The sequence below is a fragment of the Lutjanus erythropterus genome, chromosome 19 (assembly GCF_056507025.1).
Source record: "Lutjanus erythropterus isolate fLutEry1 chromosome 19, fLutEry1.hap2, whole genome shotgun sequence".
In the NCBI taxonomy this organism is placed as follows: Eukaryota; Metazoa; Chordata; class Actinopteri; order Lutjaniformes; family Lutjanidae; genus Lutjanus; species Lutjanus erythropterus.
Window position 1 is genome coordinate 27,605,438 of NC_139335.1, and position 13,686 is coordinate 27,619,123.

The window sequence follows — 13,686 nt, forward strand, 5'->3', positions numbered from 1 at the left end:
TGATTGTGTGCAGACAAAGCTCTATTTTTTTTCCACAGCTCAACGTTTTGACAGGTAGTTTTCATCTGGGTATCTGCTCAACAAACATTTGCACAGATTTAAGAGCTTTGGTCCATGTGGGTGTGGCTCTTCAGGTCACATGATCAGATAATGTCTAGGTGCAATTCATACACAGTTGCGACAGGTAATCAGCATAAGCTCTCAAGGCAGACTGCACATTATATCAGACCAAGGAAGTACTTATCCCCTCAATAGGAGTAAGCTTTCCTGTGCTGCTGTCTGAAATAGGGGCAATGGGAGAGCTGGTGTAGTTACATTGGTTACAAGTACCACAGGACAGATTATCATCAGGGATGGGGTCAGTATTGGTCATGTTAAAGAGAGTGAGGGAATCTGACTAGATTCCTTTTGAACACAGTCAAAGGCAGATCCTTAAAGACATCAGGGGTGGGGTTGGATTGTAAAACTGGGTCAGTGTTTATGTATAATACTCTTAATCTCCCCAGCTTGTTATGTATATGGTGTGGTGAAAACAGCAGAGAACGATGGCCTGAATCATCAAGACTTTTCTGATCAGGGAGTTTTCTGTATACAACCTGGAGAAAAAAAAGAGATTAGTGATAAAAGAATCTTTTGTTGACCTGCCCCTCAGAAAAAATTTTCAAAGATGATCAAACGCAGAACTATGATGCATCTACACATTGTCACACTCAGGGTATCATTCCCCGCAGATTGAGATGCCAAAAGGAGCCACTATTGGGAGAACGAACAAAAGACTTCTGTGAACGATGGTGCGCCATCCTTAATAAGTGTTCCTTTGATTTAATGACTCTCCTCGTAGACCAGCTAAAGAAAGATAACAAGAATATTGACCAACAAATTGAATGAAAAACCCAAACCTTCACCACACTGTGATTGACAAAGCCAAGATGGATGAACTTCTAAAACTCAACAAAAAAATTAAAGAAAAACTTGCCAAAGAAGTCAAAGAGGTGAAGATAAACAATTCAACAGGAAAAAAAGACAGAAGACAGAAAGCAAAATATACCACAGGAGAAACTCTGAGGGACAGTGTCACAGAAGTGATGGACTGATCCTGAACACCAAGCCTCCATCTTATCATCAGCCTCCAACTCCAGCTCCAGGGAGAACAGAGTCAAAAGACTTGTACATGAAAGACGACAACATCAGCAAAACGCTGTTGTTTTAGCTATTTTCTATTTCAAAGGCACATATTTCAACAACTAAGAGGTGTTGCCATTCAAATCCAGTAAATTATGTTGGAACAGATTTTTTTTATTTTGCTTAATCAGAGGCAACATTGTGAAACTAAACTCATTATACACATATCTAAATTCTTGCTCTGAATACTTAAAATTCACTATGGACTTTGCTTCTGATTGGATACATTTTCTAGACTTGTGGATCATAAGTGTCAATAATATATTATAAAAGTTCATAATGGGAGACGCAGGCGCTGCATGGCTCAGATGGCATATCTGTCTCTTTAGTGAGAAAAGTAAAAAGTACAAAAATACAAACTCCAGGAAGTCTTACTTTAGTTATGTAGACCACCAGAGGGAAAAAACACTAAGGCATTCCATCCTAAAATAAAAAAAAATGCACTATAAATGTATTCTTCAAATTTATTACATTTATTCTTGCCTTTTCTTTAAGTGGTTGTCTACATAACTCAAGTTAGACTTTCTGGATTTCGTTTTTTAATAATATATGATACACAGATTTATACAAGAAGGCTCATAATACTCTGTTTAAAGCAGAGTCTTGTCATCCTATGCACCTCAAAAACAGTCTCCCATATAACAAACTCAAGCTGGGGAGATTAAAAGTATTATACATTAAATCTGGCACATTTTACAATCCAACCCCACCCTTGATGTCTTTAAGGAGCCGCCTTTGACTGTGTTCAAAAGAGGCAAAAAAAACATGAGGAATCATCAGACCTGATTGGCTCACTCTCTGAAACACAGCCTATAATTGGCCCCCATCCTTGATGGTAATCTGCCCCGTGGAACTTATGTATCTATACGTACCACTGCCTCACACACAGGTCTACCCATTCCTGTTGAGGGGATAAGTACTTCCTTGGTCTGATATAATGTGCAGTCTGCCTTGAAAGCTTATGCCGATTACCTGTTGCAACCGTGGGAAGCACGCCGATGTCAACCATGTATTCAGGACAGGGAGTCTGGTGAAAGACTCAATTCCTTTCCCCAGAGTTGGAATGGGGCCAGAAATGAAGACATTTTGTGACTGACAATCGGTCAGTTTCTCCAGGAGCAGGGAAAAGTCTTTCTTTAGGATCTCAGAGCCAGTTTTTCTTCGAAGAATGTCAAAAGACATAAGTAATTCATATGATCAGGTTGGACTACTTCATGAATACAATATTTTTATATTGTGTATACTGTATATATATTATATATTTTATTCTTTAAGAATTTATATATATATATATGAGATATATGTAATTTAGGAAATATTTTGCTTTCCTTAATAATATGATTAATTATGTCGTACAAATGTGTACTCTGATTAGTATTAAGAGATCTATAGTGACTTAAAAAAAAAAAAAAAAAGACGCCAACTCCATCAGATTTTCCATCTGATGAAGTTGGTGTCTACATTTAGTAAAAAAAACTTAAATCACTGGGAGGTTGGCCTGTTACAAGTTTTAAAAGCCAGGAGTTTGATTTTTTTCGAATAAATCCGATCTTTTAAATTTTCCCACCATAATTAAAGGGTAAAACTCAAAATGCCTCAAAATACAGTTTTGTCCCAGTTCTCAAAAATAAGCACAGAACCTAATACCCTCACTTCACCTGATCAGAGAAGTCAAATCAGGTGAAAACCTCGTGTCATGAATACATACAGTATTTACTGATTGATGGTCCTATTATAATAATTTTGTTTTAAAAAAATGTTGGCACTTTAAAGTCGTGTGCCACGTTTCCGTCTACTCTGTCAGATTTTTAGAAACACATGACTCACCTAAATCCTGTTGGTTACATCAAGGTTAAGGAGAACAAGCTGAAACATGAGGGTACTTATTGTGCAGAACCACCTCCATAATTAGACAAACACCCTCCAGTGATATCCACACACACTGACAGCACTCTCCTCTAACACACGGGTAAGGACCATGAAGATGTTTGAAACTTTTATCTGTATTTCTTCAGCTAGGAGTCCTAATTTGTGTCAATATTATATATTAGGGCACATGAATGCCATTCATTTACGTTTATTTCACTCTGAACAGCCAGCACAGCTTTAGGAGACGGGGTCGGTGACCAAAGCGAGGACGATGCGTGTCCTGGTGACAGGTGGATCTGGGTTGGTGGGCAAAGCCATTGAGCATGTGGTGCAGCAGGACGGTGGGAAACTGGAAGGAGAGGAGTGGATCTTCCTCTCTTCTAAGGACGCTGATCTTGTGTAAGTTGCTTTAATTGTACTCTTCTACTCGAAAGTGTCTGCAAACAATTTCTAATGTAAGTGATGCATTACAACTCTGATAACAGAGTTAGGAAACTGGTTTTCATGTATTAAAAATAAATAAATAAAGAAATAATGGTAATGTGATGTCAGTTGTGAGCTGGTTTGTGGGGTGTATATACTTGCAGGGGACTATGGCTCTGTTGTGTGACTGAGCCATAGTTCAGGTCTGCCTGAAAAATTCTGAACACAGTAATCATGATTAATATTTTAAGTGTTTTCAGCAACTATTTTCTAACATGTATAATGTGTTAGGAGAAAAACTCAGAATTTCCTTTACATAGACTTTAAACGCTAACTATGACTATAAATATACAATCATGTTGACTTGAAAATATGAAAAATGACACAAAATCTCTTTAATTGTGTTGAATTAAAGAGGAGGTGAAATATTGTAGACTTTTTTCTTTGCAGCAGTTTTGTTTCCTGTGTTGCACAATCATATCAGGTCTACACTTGCAGCACACAATGAGCCAGAACTCGGAGAAACTTACAACTATTTACAGGACGTGGGTTCAAGTTAACCATGACAACAACAAGAATGAAGGTGTAATCCTTTTTTTTTTTTTTTTTTTTAATAGTAATAATAATCGTTTAAATATAATAGTTTAAAGAGATTATTAGGCTCCAGGCCAGTTTGTATTGGCATTCAAATTGTTTAGATTCAAAATAAAAATGCAATTCATAAGATGTTCCATGGCTGGATGTATTCCTTACAGTGATACCATCAGACTGCTAGACCAGTGATCCGGGGACCCCAGTGCATGAAAAGTTTTCAGATTAATTTATTTTAATTATCATAATATTAAAAAAATAGCTATTTTATTAAAGACCTCATAGTTCAACAAATAATATTTTATTTTATTTTGACATCTAAAATAGTTTATAGATGACATTCTACTCTAATAATCTATAACTCTTAATAAACATACTGTATATAAATCTTCCTCCTGCTAGTGACCCACGTGTCACCACCAGCTTTCTCTATATTCTATTTATGTTTTTTTTTTTATTAGACCTATTTTAGATTTTTAAGTATAAATGTAAAAAACACAGGCTATGTCAAATACTGTAATTGCAAGAGACATGCACATTGTAAGAAAAAAAAAGAGAAGTTCTGCACTAGACCATACACTTCCTGCAAAGCTGCTATCTAAAACGTTCAATCTATGGTTTTCATCAGGTAATGATAAGATAAAACCTTTAGTGAAACAAGTTTGACTAAAATGGCAGAATTAGATTGACTGATATGTTCAATACAATCTGATAACTACAGAAGACTAAAATAGCTTCTATTTTACTCCGACAAAGATAAGACTAAAGTCTCCACACTTTTAATTAACTAAAACTTTAGACTACTGTACTATAAGGAACTTTCATATTTTATGTGAATGTGGTGTTACGACATGAACAGAGATGCTGAGCAGACCAGGGCCGTGTTCGAGAAGTATCGTCCCACTCATGTCATCCACCTAGCTGCAAAAGTCGGAGGACTCTATCTACACATGAAGGAGAACCTCCACTTTTTGGTGAGATAATTCTGCCATACTGTACATTAATGATCTAGACAAACTGCAAACTGTTCCGATCTACACTGCCTGGCCAAAGAAAAAAAAAAGAAAGGTCGCCACCTGGATTTAACTAAGTAAAGAAGAATAAGATTAATGTGCCTTAGCTGGTAATAAGTTATGTAACCCTAACTGATGCAGTGAGTAGCTTCTCATTTCTTAAACAACCATGTCAGAAGACGTATCCTGTGGTTGTGAAAAAGATGTTACTCTGTTTCAGAAAGGTCAAGTTATTGGCCTGCATCAAGCAAAGAAAACAACTAAGGAGATTGATGAAACTACTAAAATTGGGTTAAGAACTGTCCAAGGCATTATTAAAACCTGGAAGGACAGTGGTGAACCATCATCTTCACGGAAGATATGAGGACAGAAAAAAATCAAATCATAAAAAATCAACAATAGAGCTCATGGCTATGTTTAATAGTTAAAGTAAGAGCATTTCCACACACACAGTGTGAAGAGAACTCAAGGAATTAGGACTAAACAGCTGTGTAGCCAAAAGAAAACCACTTATCAGTGAGTAGTTCAGGGAGCACGAGACATCATTTTCATACATGGATTGTCCACCACAGAGTCCAGACCTTAACCCCTCTGAGAATCTCTGGGATGTGCTGGAGAAGACTTTACACAGTGGTCCGACTCTCTCATCATAAATACAAGATCTTTGCGAAAATTCAATGCAACTTTGGACGGGAATACATTGCATAAGCTTTTAGAAACGATGACATGGTGAATGTGAACTGTAATCAAAGCTAAAGGCGGTCCAACAAAATATTACAGTGTGTGACTTTTTTTTGGCCAGGCAGTGTATCCTACTGTAAAAGGATTCAAGGTGATTTACTTATCATTACATCAAGTTTTTATAATAAGATTTTGATGTAGTGTCCTCTTAATTAATAGATTGGACTTGGCTGGGGAGATAATAGGAAATATGGGAAATATCTATGGGAAATATCTTGTCTTTTAACTCTACTGGCCAGTTAGTGACAGTCTGACGTCTTCACAGAGGGACAACATCAAAATCAATGACAACGTCCTACAAACAGCCCACGAGATGGGTGTCACCAAGGTCGTGTCCTGCCTGTCCAGTTGTATCTTCCCTGACAAAACCACATACCCCATTGATGAGACCATGGTAAGGTGTTTTTTTTTTTTTTTTTAACTTATTAGTTATTATTTGGGTTGTTTTAAGTTTCGCTTCATGGAGATGTAGGAGGTTATTTGTTGGAAAGACTTGCTGAAAACAATAATAAAGAATCGGTACTGTCTTGTTGTAAATTGAGAAAATGAAATATAAGGACACAAAATCCCAGTTCAGAAATTAAGTACAAAAGGCATCGGTTTAACTTAATCTTTGCTGTAATCCCCCACTCTCATAGATACACAATGGACCACCTCATAACTCCAATTTTGGGTACTCGCATGCAAAAAGGATGATTGATGTTCAGAACAGGTAAGCAGTGCAGCACCAACAGGGATGTGTACTGTAGACTTATTGTCATGGGTGAATCTAAAATACATTCAAATTAATCCTTAACAAAGGACTGTGGCGGCAGCACCTGATTAGGCATGTACTTCCTAATCTGTGTTTTGTCTGTTGTCTGTCTGTCTGTCTAATCTCGATTACTACTGAACCAATATTTTTATTGACTTCAAAGCCTTTATGTTTTAATGGCCTAAGGCATTATGTTTTCAGGTCATTCCATTCTTGTGAACACGATATCTCACAAACACCTGGAGGGAGTTTCTTTAAAGTTTACACAAATGTTCACTTGGACTCAAACACAAACTGATTAAATTTTGTGGATCAAAGGTCATGATCACAGTGACCTCACCACACACAATTATGGCCATAACTCAAGATTTCATACACCATTATAAAGAAATTACACACCAATATTTAATAGGATAAAATAATGAGGTGATGAGATTTTACATCCAAAAGCTCAAAGGTCAAGTTCACTGTTACATCATAATGGTTAGCCTTCTCTATTCCATTAGTTACATATAAAAGATAAGATGAGATAAAATAAGTTTAGAGGTACATTTACCAAACGGGGTTGTTATTATCATGGCCTTCAGGACAGAATGAGACATTTGAGGATGTCATCTTGAACTTTGGGAAACACTGATCACCATTTTCTGACATTTCATGGTCCAAACAACTAATTCATTACTGGAGAATTGTTACAGGAAAGATTGTGGCATGATTAATTAATTGATTAATCATTGTTAGTAATTTTTAAATTAAAAAAAGTCAAAATTCTTCAATTTCTCTGTTTCTCTGATTACTCCTCTCTGACAGTAAATGGAATATTTTTGAGTTGTGGACAAAACAAGACATTTGAGGACGTCATCATCAAAATTTTTCACCATTTTTTGACACTTCATGGACCAAACAACTAATCAATCAAATGAGAAAATAACAGACCGATTAGCAGATGATGAAAATAATCATTAGTTTCAACTCTAAAAACACTAAATTAGGTGAAACAATTTTACCATACTTAACACTGGGGTAATCCAAAAGTAAGAGAAAGTAATCAAGTTACATTACTTTAATATTGTGATATATGGATTACATTACAGACTACATTTTTTAACAGGTAATTCCTAACTGTATAGGAATACATTTTTAAACTAACCCTCCCAACACTTGTCCTCTGTAATCATGTGTATGAGTAAGTCAATATAGCGATTACTTCCATTACTTTCATACCTTTTATTAAATTCATTAAAAGTTAGGGGTCATACAGCAGTAAGTTCCATATTAAACTACTTCTTTACTATGTGCTTTATATGAGTCTGGACAAACATGGATGTAAACTGCAACTTGACTGATTAGTAGAGACATACAACTGTTTTATACAACCACTGACAGCTGACTGCATGTATGTGGAGGTCATTATAATGTTGGTGGAACACTGCAAATCTCCGCTGGTTGCACCTGGCAGTGGTGGTGGCAGCATTGCAGTAGGTGCTTCACCATCTGTTGCCTGCCAGGGATCTGATCTCACTCTTCTGTGATAAAGAAAAATGGGCTCTGGCAGGGATCAAGTTTCTCGTTAAGGACGCCATGACACTTTTTGTTTGTTTACCGAAAGTGGTGGGAACTTAAAAGTGGGAAATGTAACGACTACGACCTCCACACATGACTAAACATGAATGCCTGCAGAAAAGCATTACGCAAGTTTTACAGTATAAGTCATTACTCTGTGTGTGTGTCTGTGTGTGTGTGTGTTGACAGGGCGTACTTCCAGCAGTATGGTCACCACTACACAGCAGTCATCCCGACCAATGTGTTCGGTCCTCATGACAACTTCAGCATAGAAAACGGACATGTGCTGTCAGCACTCATGAACAAGACATACAAAGCCAAAAGTAATTAACTCAGACACACTAATCTCAATACACACACACACACTGAATAACAATGAATGACAAACAGATGAGAAGCAGGTAACAGTCTATTTTCTCTTATTTCTGTCATAGAGGAAGGAACTCCGGTGAACGTGTGCGGCTCTGGAGCTCCAAGAAGACAGTTCATTTATTCTCTGGTATGGTGTCTGTATACTGTAACTAGTTGCGTGAGTGTACTGTGTAACCCATATGTGATTTAAGAATGCAAAGTATAGATTTTAGCGGACAGGTATGGGCCAAATGTATTAAGATAAAATAAATATAATGCATACATTTACATTGTCTCATTATCTGCGTTTATTCTCAGGACCTGGGCCGTCTAATTGTGTGGGTCCTGAGAGAATATGAAGAAGTCGACCCCATCATCCTCTCTGGTGAGGACAGTGCTGTGCTCACCTTTAGCCAGGATTATTATGCACTTCTGGGAATTTGTGATTGTGTCACACACTAAAGAAAATGTCTTTGCTTCAAAACATAGAGATGTACAGTCCTTGTACACATCATTCATTTACTGTTGATTTCTTTACAGTGGACGAAGAGGACGAGATCTCAATCAAAGAGGCTGTGGACATGATAGCAGAGGCTCTGGACTTCAAGGGCAAAATACATGTATCCTTCAAACTTCCCCCATGATCCTTCACCATGACTACAGACCAGATCATCAAATTGAGATGTGCATGAATCTGTTTTGTTTCCAAGATGCGTCAGTGAACTTTGGATATACGGCAAACTGTTAAGAGATTGTCTACACAAGCTTTAAAAGGAGTTGCTGCCTTTAAAGGAAAACATGTAATACACCTTTTTCACTGCAGCCATTTTGGCATAAAATAAAAGGGTAACACAAGTCAGTTTCATTCATTAATTAGTATCATCATCGCGGATGCAAGTGGCTGAAATGGGATTTCTCAGGAGTGTGGCTGGCATCTCCCTTGGGGATAGGGTGAGAAGCTCAGTCATCCGTGATGGACTCGGAGTAGAGCTGCTGCTCCTTTGCGTAGAAAGGAGCCAGTTGAGGTGGTCCGGGCATCTCGTAAGGATGCAACCTGGACACCTCTGTAAGGAGGGGTTCCAGGCAAGTCCAGCTGGGAGGAGGCCACGGGGCAGACTGAGGACTAGGGGGAGGGATTATAGCTCCACCCTGACCTGGGAAAGCCTTGGGATCCCCTAGTAAGAGCTGGTTAATATAGCTGGGGAAAGGGATGTCTGGGGTCACCTGCTGGAATTGTTACCTCTGCAACCTGACATTGGATAAGCAGTTGAAGATGGATGGATAGTATCATTGATAACACCTGTGTATACCCTACTATCTTATGGCTGCTGTGAAAAATGTCTGTTAGATATCACCAAATTGATGTGCAAAATTCAAATTTTTTGAGCAATGAAAATTTTTCTTGGGCAGTTGCTTTCAGGATGGTTTTATTTTTCTAAATAAATTGGTGCTGCTCTGGTGCAAATTCAAATTATATACTGTATGCAGCTGTTTAAGCTCACAGTTAAAATTCACTCTCCCCTTGACCCCTAACATCAGTTTGACACCACCCTGTCAGACGGCCAGTTGAAGAAGACAGCCAGCAATGCAAAGCTGAGACGCTACGTCCCCGACATCACCTTTACACCCCTTAAAGAAGGTCAGAGTTTACTGTATAACTAGACGGCTACTGTCGTTTTAGCAGTTGTCATTTTTTTGTGGGCCAAAATAACAACTGAATGGGACAAAAATTTCTAAAAAAATACGTGTAAGTTAATCTAACAGAACTGCATACATGATAGCAAAGAGACTGCACAACTAATCCATGAGACTTAGTAGCTAACTTATGTGCATATAAATATGTGCATGCATCCTCAGCACACTGAAGGTGACTTGTTTTTGTATTTTTCTCTCCGTCCAGCTATAAAGATGACCTGTAACTGGTTTGTGGCCAACTATGACACTGCCCGGACATGAAGTGACCAAACATGGATATCAAGCACGTTGTTATTACTCCGGAGTATTGGTGAATTCAGCGCATCATCAAACAACACGTCTTCTTGTACACCAAAGCCTTCTGTAATGTTTTAATTTCACATAAAGCTATTATTATTTTAGCTACACTTTTCTTAAATATTTAATGAAACAGTTGAATGATTTAGAAAGAGCCTGAGAAATTAATATTTTAATTTTCTGTATCTACTGTGTATCTTTATTAAATGCTTTTTATGTATTAAAATCTCACATTTCCATACACTAATGTTTATATAATAACTGTTTTAATGTGTCCCAGTGAAGACAAGTTTTTTTTCCCATATCATAACTAGAATTAGTGCCTCATGGTTGTGTGCCTCTGCCAACCAGTTAAGTTGCAGTTTACATCCATATCTATCCAGATTCATGATGTATGAAGTGAAGATTTTGGAGAAATTAAAAAAAAAAAAAAAAAAAAAAAGTGTATTTTTAGTCACTATATTTTTCATGTCTAATTTCAGTGAATTATTTCCAGTGGGAAGTGTCTTCACTTTGAGGCTATTTTCACAGGAGGACTGATACAAAGTTGAACATAATGATGTACAGTGAATAGGGATCCAACGATTATAGATTTTTACTGTACGATTATAGTCTGAGGAATAATCACGGTTTTACGATTATCATGATTATTATGCATTAATTAATTTCACAACACTACTAATGAACTAATGTGTCAAATCACATGAACATTCTTTAGAGATTTGACTGTGTTATTTACTGCTGTCAGAAATAACACAGTAATCAAATAATACAGTACAAAATAATAAATAAAGATAAACAAAAAGTCTGTCTCTTTCTTTGGAATTAAATAAAAGTGACCTCTGCTCCGTAAACATGCATGTCAGTATTTCCTTTTTGAACAAAACAAATGGAGTCACAGGCTGCACGGCTCTTTAGATCAAAAATATCACAACATTATTTAGTATTTTCAGTTTGTGTATTCTTTCTACATTTCTTTTGGACCTGAGTAGAGAACTTAAAACCGTTGTGGAAAAATATTTGGAATAAAGTATTTTAAGTATTATTATTAATATAAGACTAAGATTAACTTTACTGATCCCCCAGGGGAAAATGTTACTCATGTGGGTAATTATTGTCATCAACTGTCATCCATGCCTGTTTTTAATTCATTTTTAATCATCTATTTTCAATAATTAATCTAATTTTACATGTGGCCTGGTTAAATCATGTCTGTTATTGTTTTTTGTTTGATTGAAGTTTTATAGCGCTTTATCATAGACAAGCACTTCACAAGTTTTAGTAAAAATAATAGAAATAAATTGAAAACATCGCTTATGCTGTATTAATAATAACTGAAATACAATTAATTAGATCCCATGGTAGAGTGCTGGAAGTCTACAGGCTCCTGATGTTATGTTAGTGTTTGACACCTGGTATATTAACCCACAATGCATAGAGTTTACTCAACACAGACAGGAAGAAACAACCTGTAATGTTAAATGGTCACTGACTGAAGTCCTTGAGAGGAAAACTTTTATCTTCCATAGAAAAACGAGCTGCTTTGCTGCTGTTTGTTTATGCTGAACTTAAAGCTCAACTCTCACCGCTACGCCACTGACTGTAAGTGACACGTTTATATTTAACTCCCTACCTACTCAGCGTTTCATTAAGTGACTTGCCATTAACGTAATTTAACTCATTTATTATGTGTTACCTTTTCTTTGGCGTGTAAAGCTGGGTGGTGATCCCGCAAATGCTGCATCAAGTCTGACCCATTAGCCGCAACTTTTTTTCAGCAGGTTTTGCAGACGGATGATCCGTCGTCTTGAATGACTCCCTGGTCATTCTTGGTGTATCCGACATGCTCCCACACTGCCGACTTCACTCTTTTCTTTGGTGGAAACAAAGCTTCGCACCGCACTGTAAGCAGCTGCACCTCTGGTGAAACTTTGTTTTCATTCTGTGCAGGTTGTGCTGAAAATAATGTAACAGCATAGAGTCCGTTTTTTGCGAATGGGAAAACTTGGTGTAATGGAGCCTCTGGGATTAATTAACCGTGACGTTTTAAAGCACGGTTAATAGTAAAATTGGTTAATCGCTGCATCCCTAACAGTGAAGTTGACCTTTGACCTTGTGGATATAAAATGTCATTACTTCATCATTTTATTGTATTAGACGTGTGAAATTTTGTCAGAATTTTTGTCATAAATTCTTCTGTTATGGCCAAAAACCTGTTTTGTGAGGTCACAGTGAACTTGACCTTTGATGTCCAAATTCTTATCAGTTCCTTTGTACTAAATTTATAGAAATTCTGCCTAAGTGTTCTGGAGATATCGCAGTCATGAGAATGGGACAGTGACCTTGATTTCAGGCCTCCAAAATCTAATCGGGTAATCATTTGAGCAGAGTTTGAAGAAATTCCATCAAGGCGTTCTTGAGATATCACATCCATTATAATGGGACGGACTGACAACCCAAAAACAAAACAGCAACGGCTGCCACTGGCATGGAGGAGGCATCAAAAAACTGTGTACCAGATGGGATTGGGGGGGGGGGGGGGGGGCAAAAAAAAAAAAAAAAGAAAATCCTTACACAGTGGAAGATCTTAAATTTTATTAGAAAAATTCCTACCTAAGAAAAACAAGTTAAAGACTTTTTTTTTTATTTATCAAGCTCTAAGTCAAAGCTAACACAAGGAGCTTTCATATGATTTTGACTTCAGAGGCCCCTGTGTATTGAAGCAATACTGTTTTCACCACTCTAACCACAAAATATAATGTCAAAAACAAAGAACAATCTTCTCCCACTTCGTTGCAGCCAGCTAATGTAACTTGGCCGGGGAAAATGTAAACACAGGCTCATCTAGTCTGCGTGCCATAAATCTTTTTATCTGACTGCAAGGGCATTTAGAATAACCATACAGAAATAGCTAATCTTCTAAATGGTTACTGACTCCTTGTAGTGTGTTTAAACTGTTCACACATGGAGAGAAACCATACAGAAAATGAGCTCGGTATTATCAAGTGTCTGTCATTTCCTGTGAGATCTCCGACTGTAAAAACCAAATTCAATATTCTTAGCAAAATACTTTTCGGTGAATACCACCTGTGAAGACAGTTTCAGCCTCTGTTCCTGTAGCATCGCACAACATATACTGGACACAAAACCTTTGTCACCTGGACAGTTTAATTTTCAGCTTCTCCTTCCTCCCCGCCGACGCCACTC

General features: G+C 37.2%; 1 protein-coding gene across 1 annotated transcript; it reads left to right on the forward strand.

The window, feature by feature from the left end:
• Positions 1-2,683: 2,683 nt before the first annotated feature.
• On the forward strand, positions 2,684-10,493 carry LOC146310018 (GDP-L-fucose synthase-like). Its single transcript, XM_084744951.1, has 10 exons — positions 2,684-3,450; positions 4,925-5,039; positions 6,085-6,213; positions 6,458-6,531; positions 8,326-8,459; positions 8,571-8,635; positions 8,806-8,872; positions 9,028-9,107; positions 10,027-10,126; positions 10,388-10,493. Exons 1-10 carry the CDS (start codon positions 3,323-3,325, stop codon positions 10,441-10,443), a joined length of 948 nt encoding a protein of 315 aa, XP_084601077.1. The 5' UTR covers positions 2,684-3,322; the 3' UTR covers positions 10,444-10,493.
• The last annotated feature ends 3,193 nt before the right edge of the window (positions 10,494-13,686 follow it).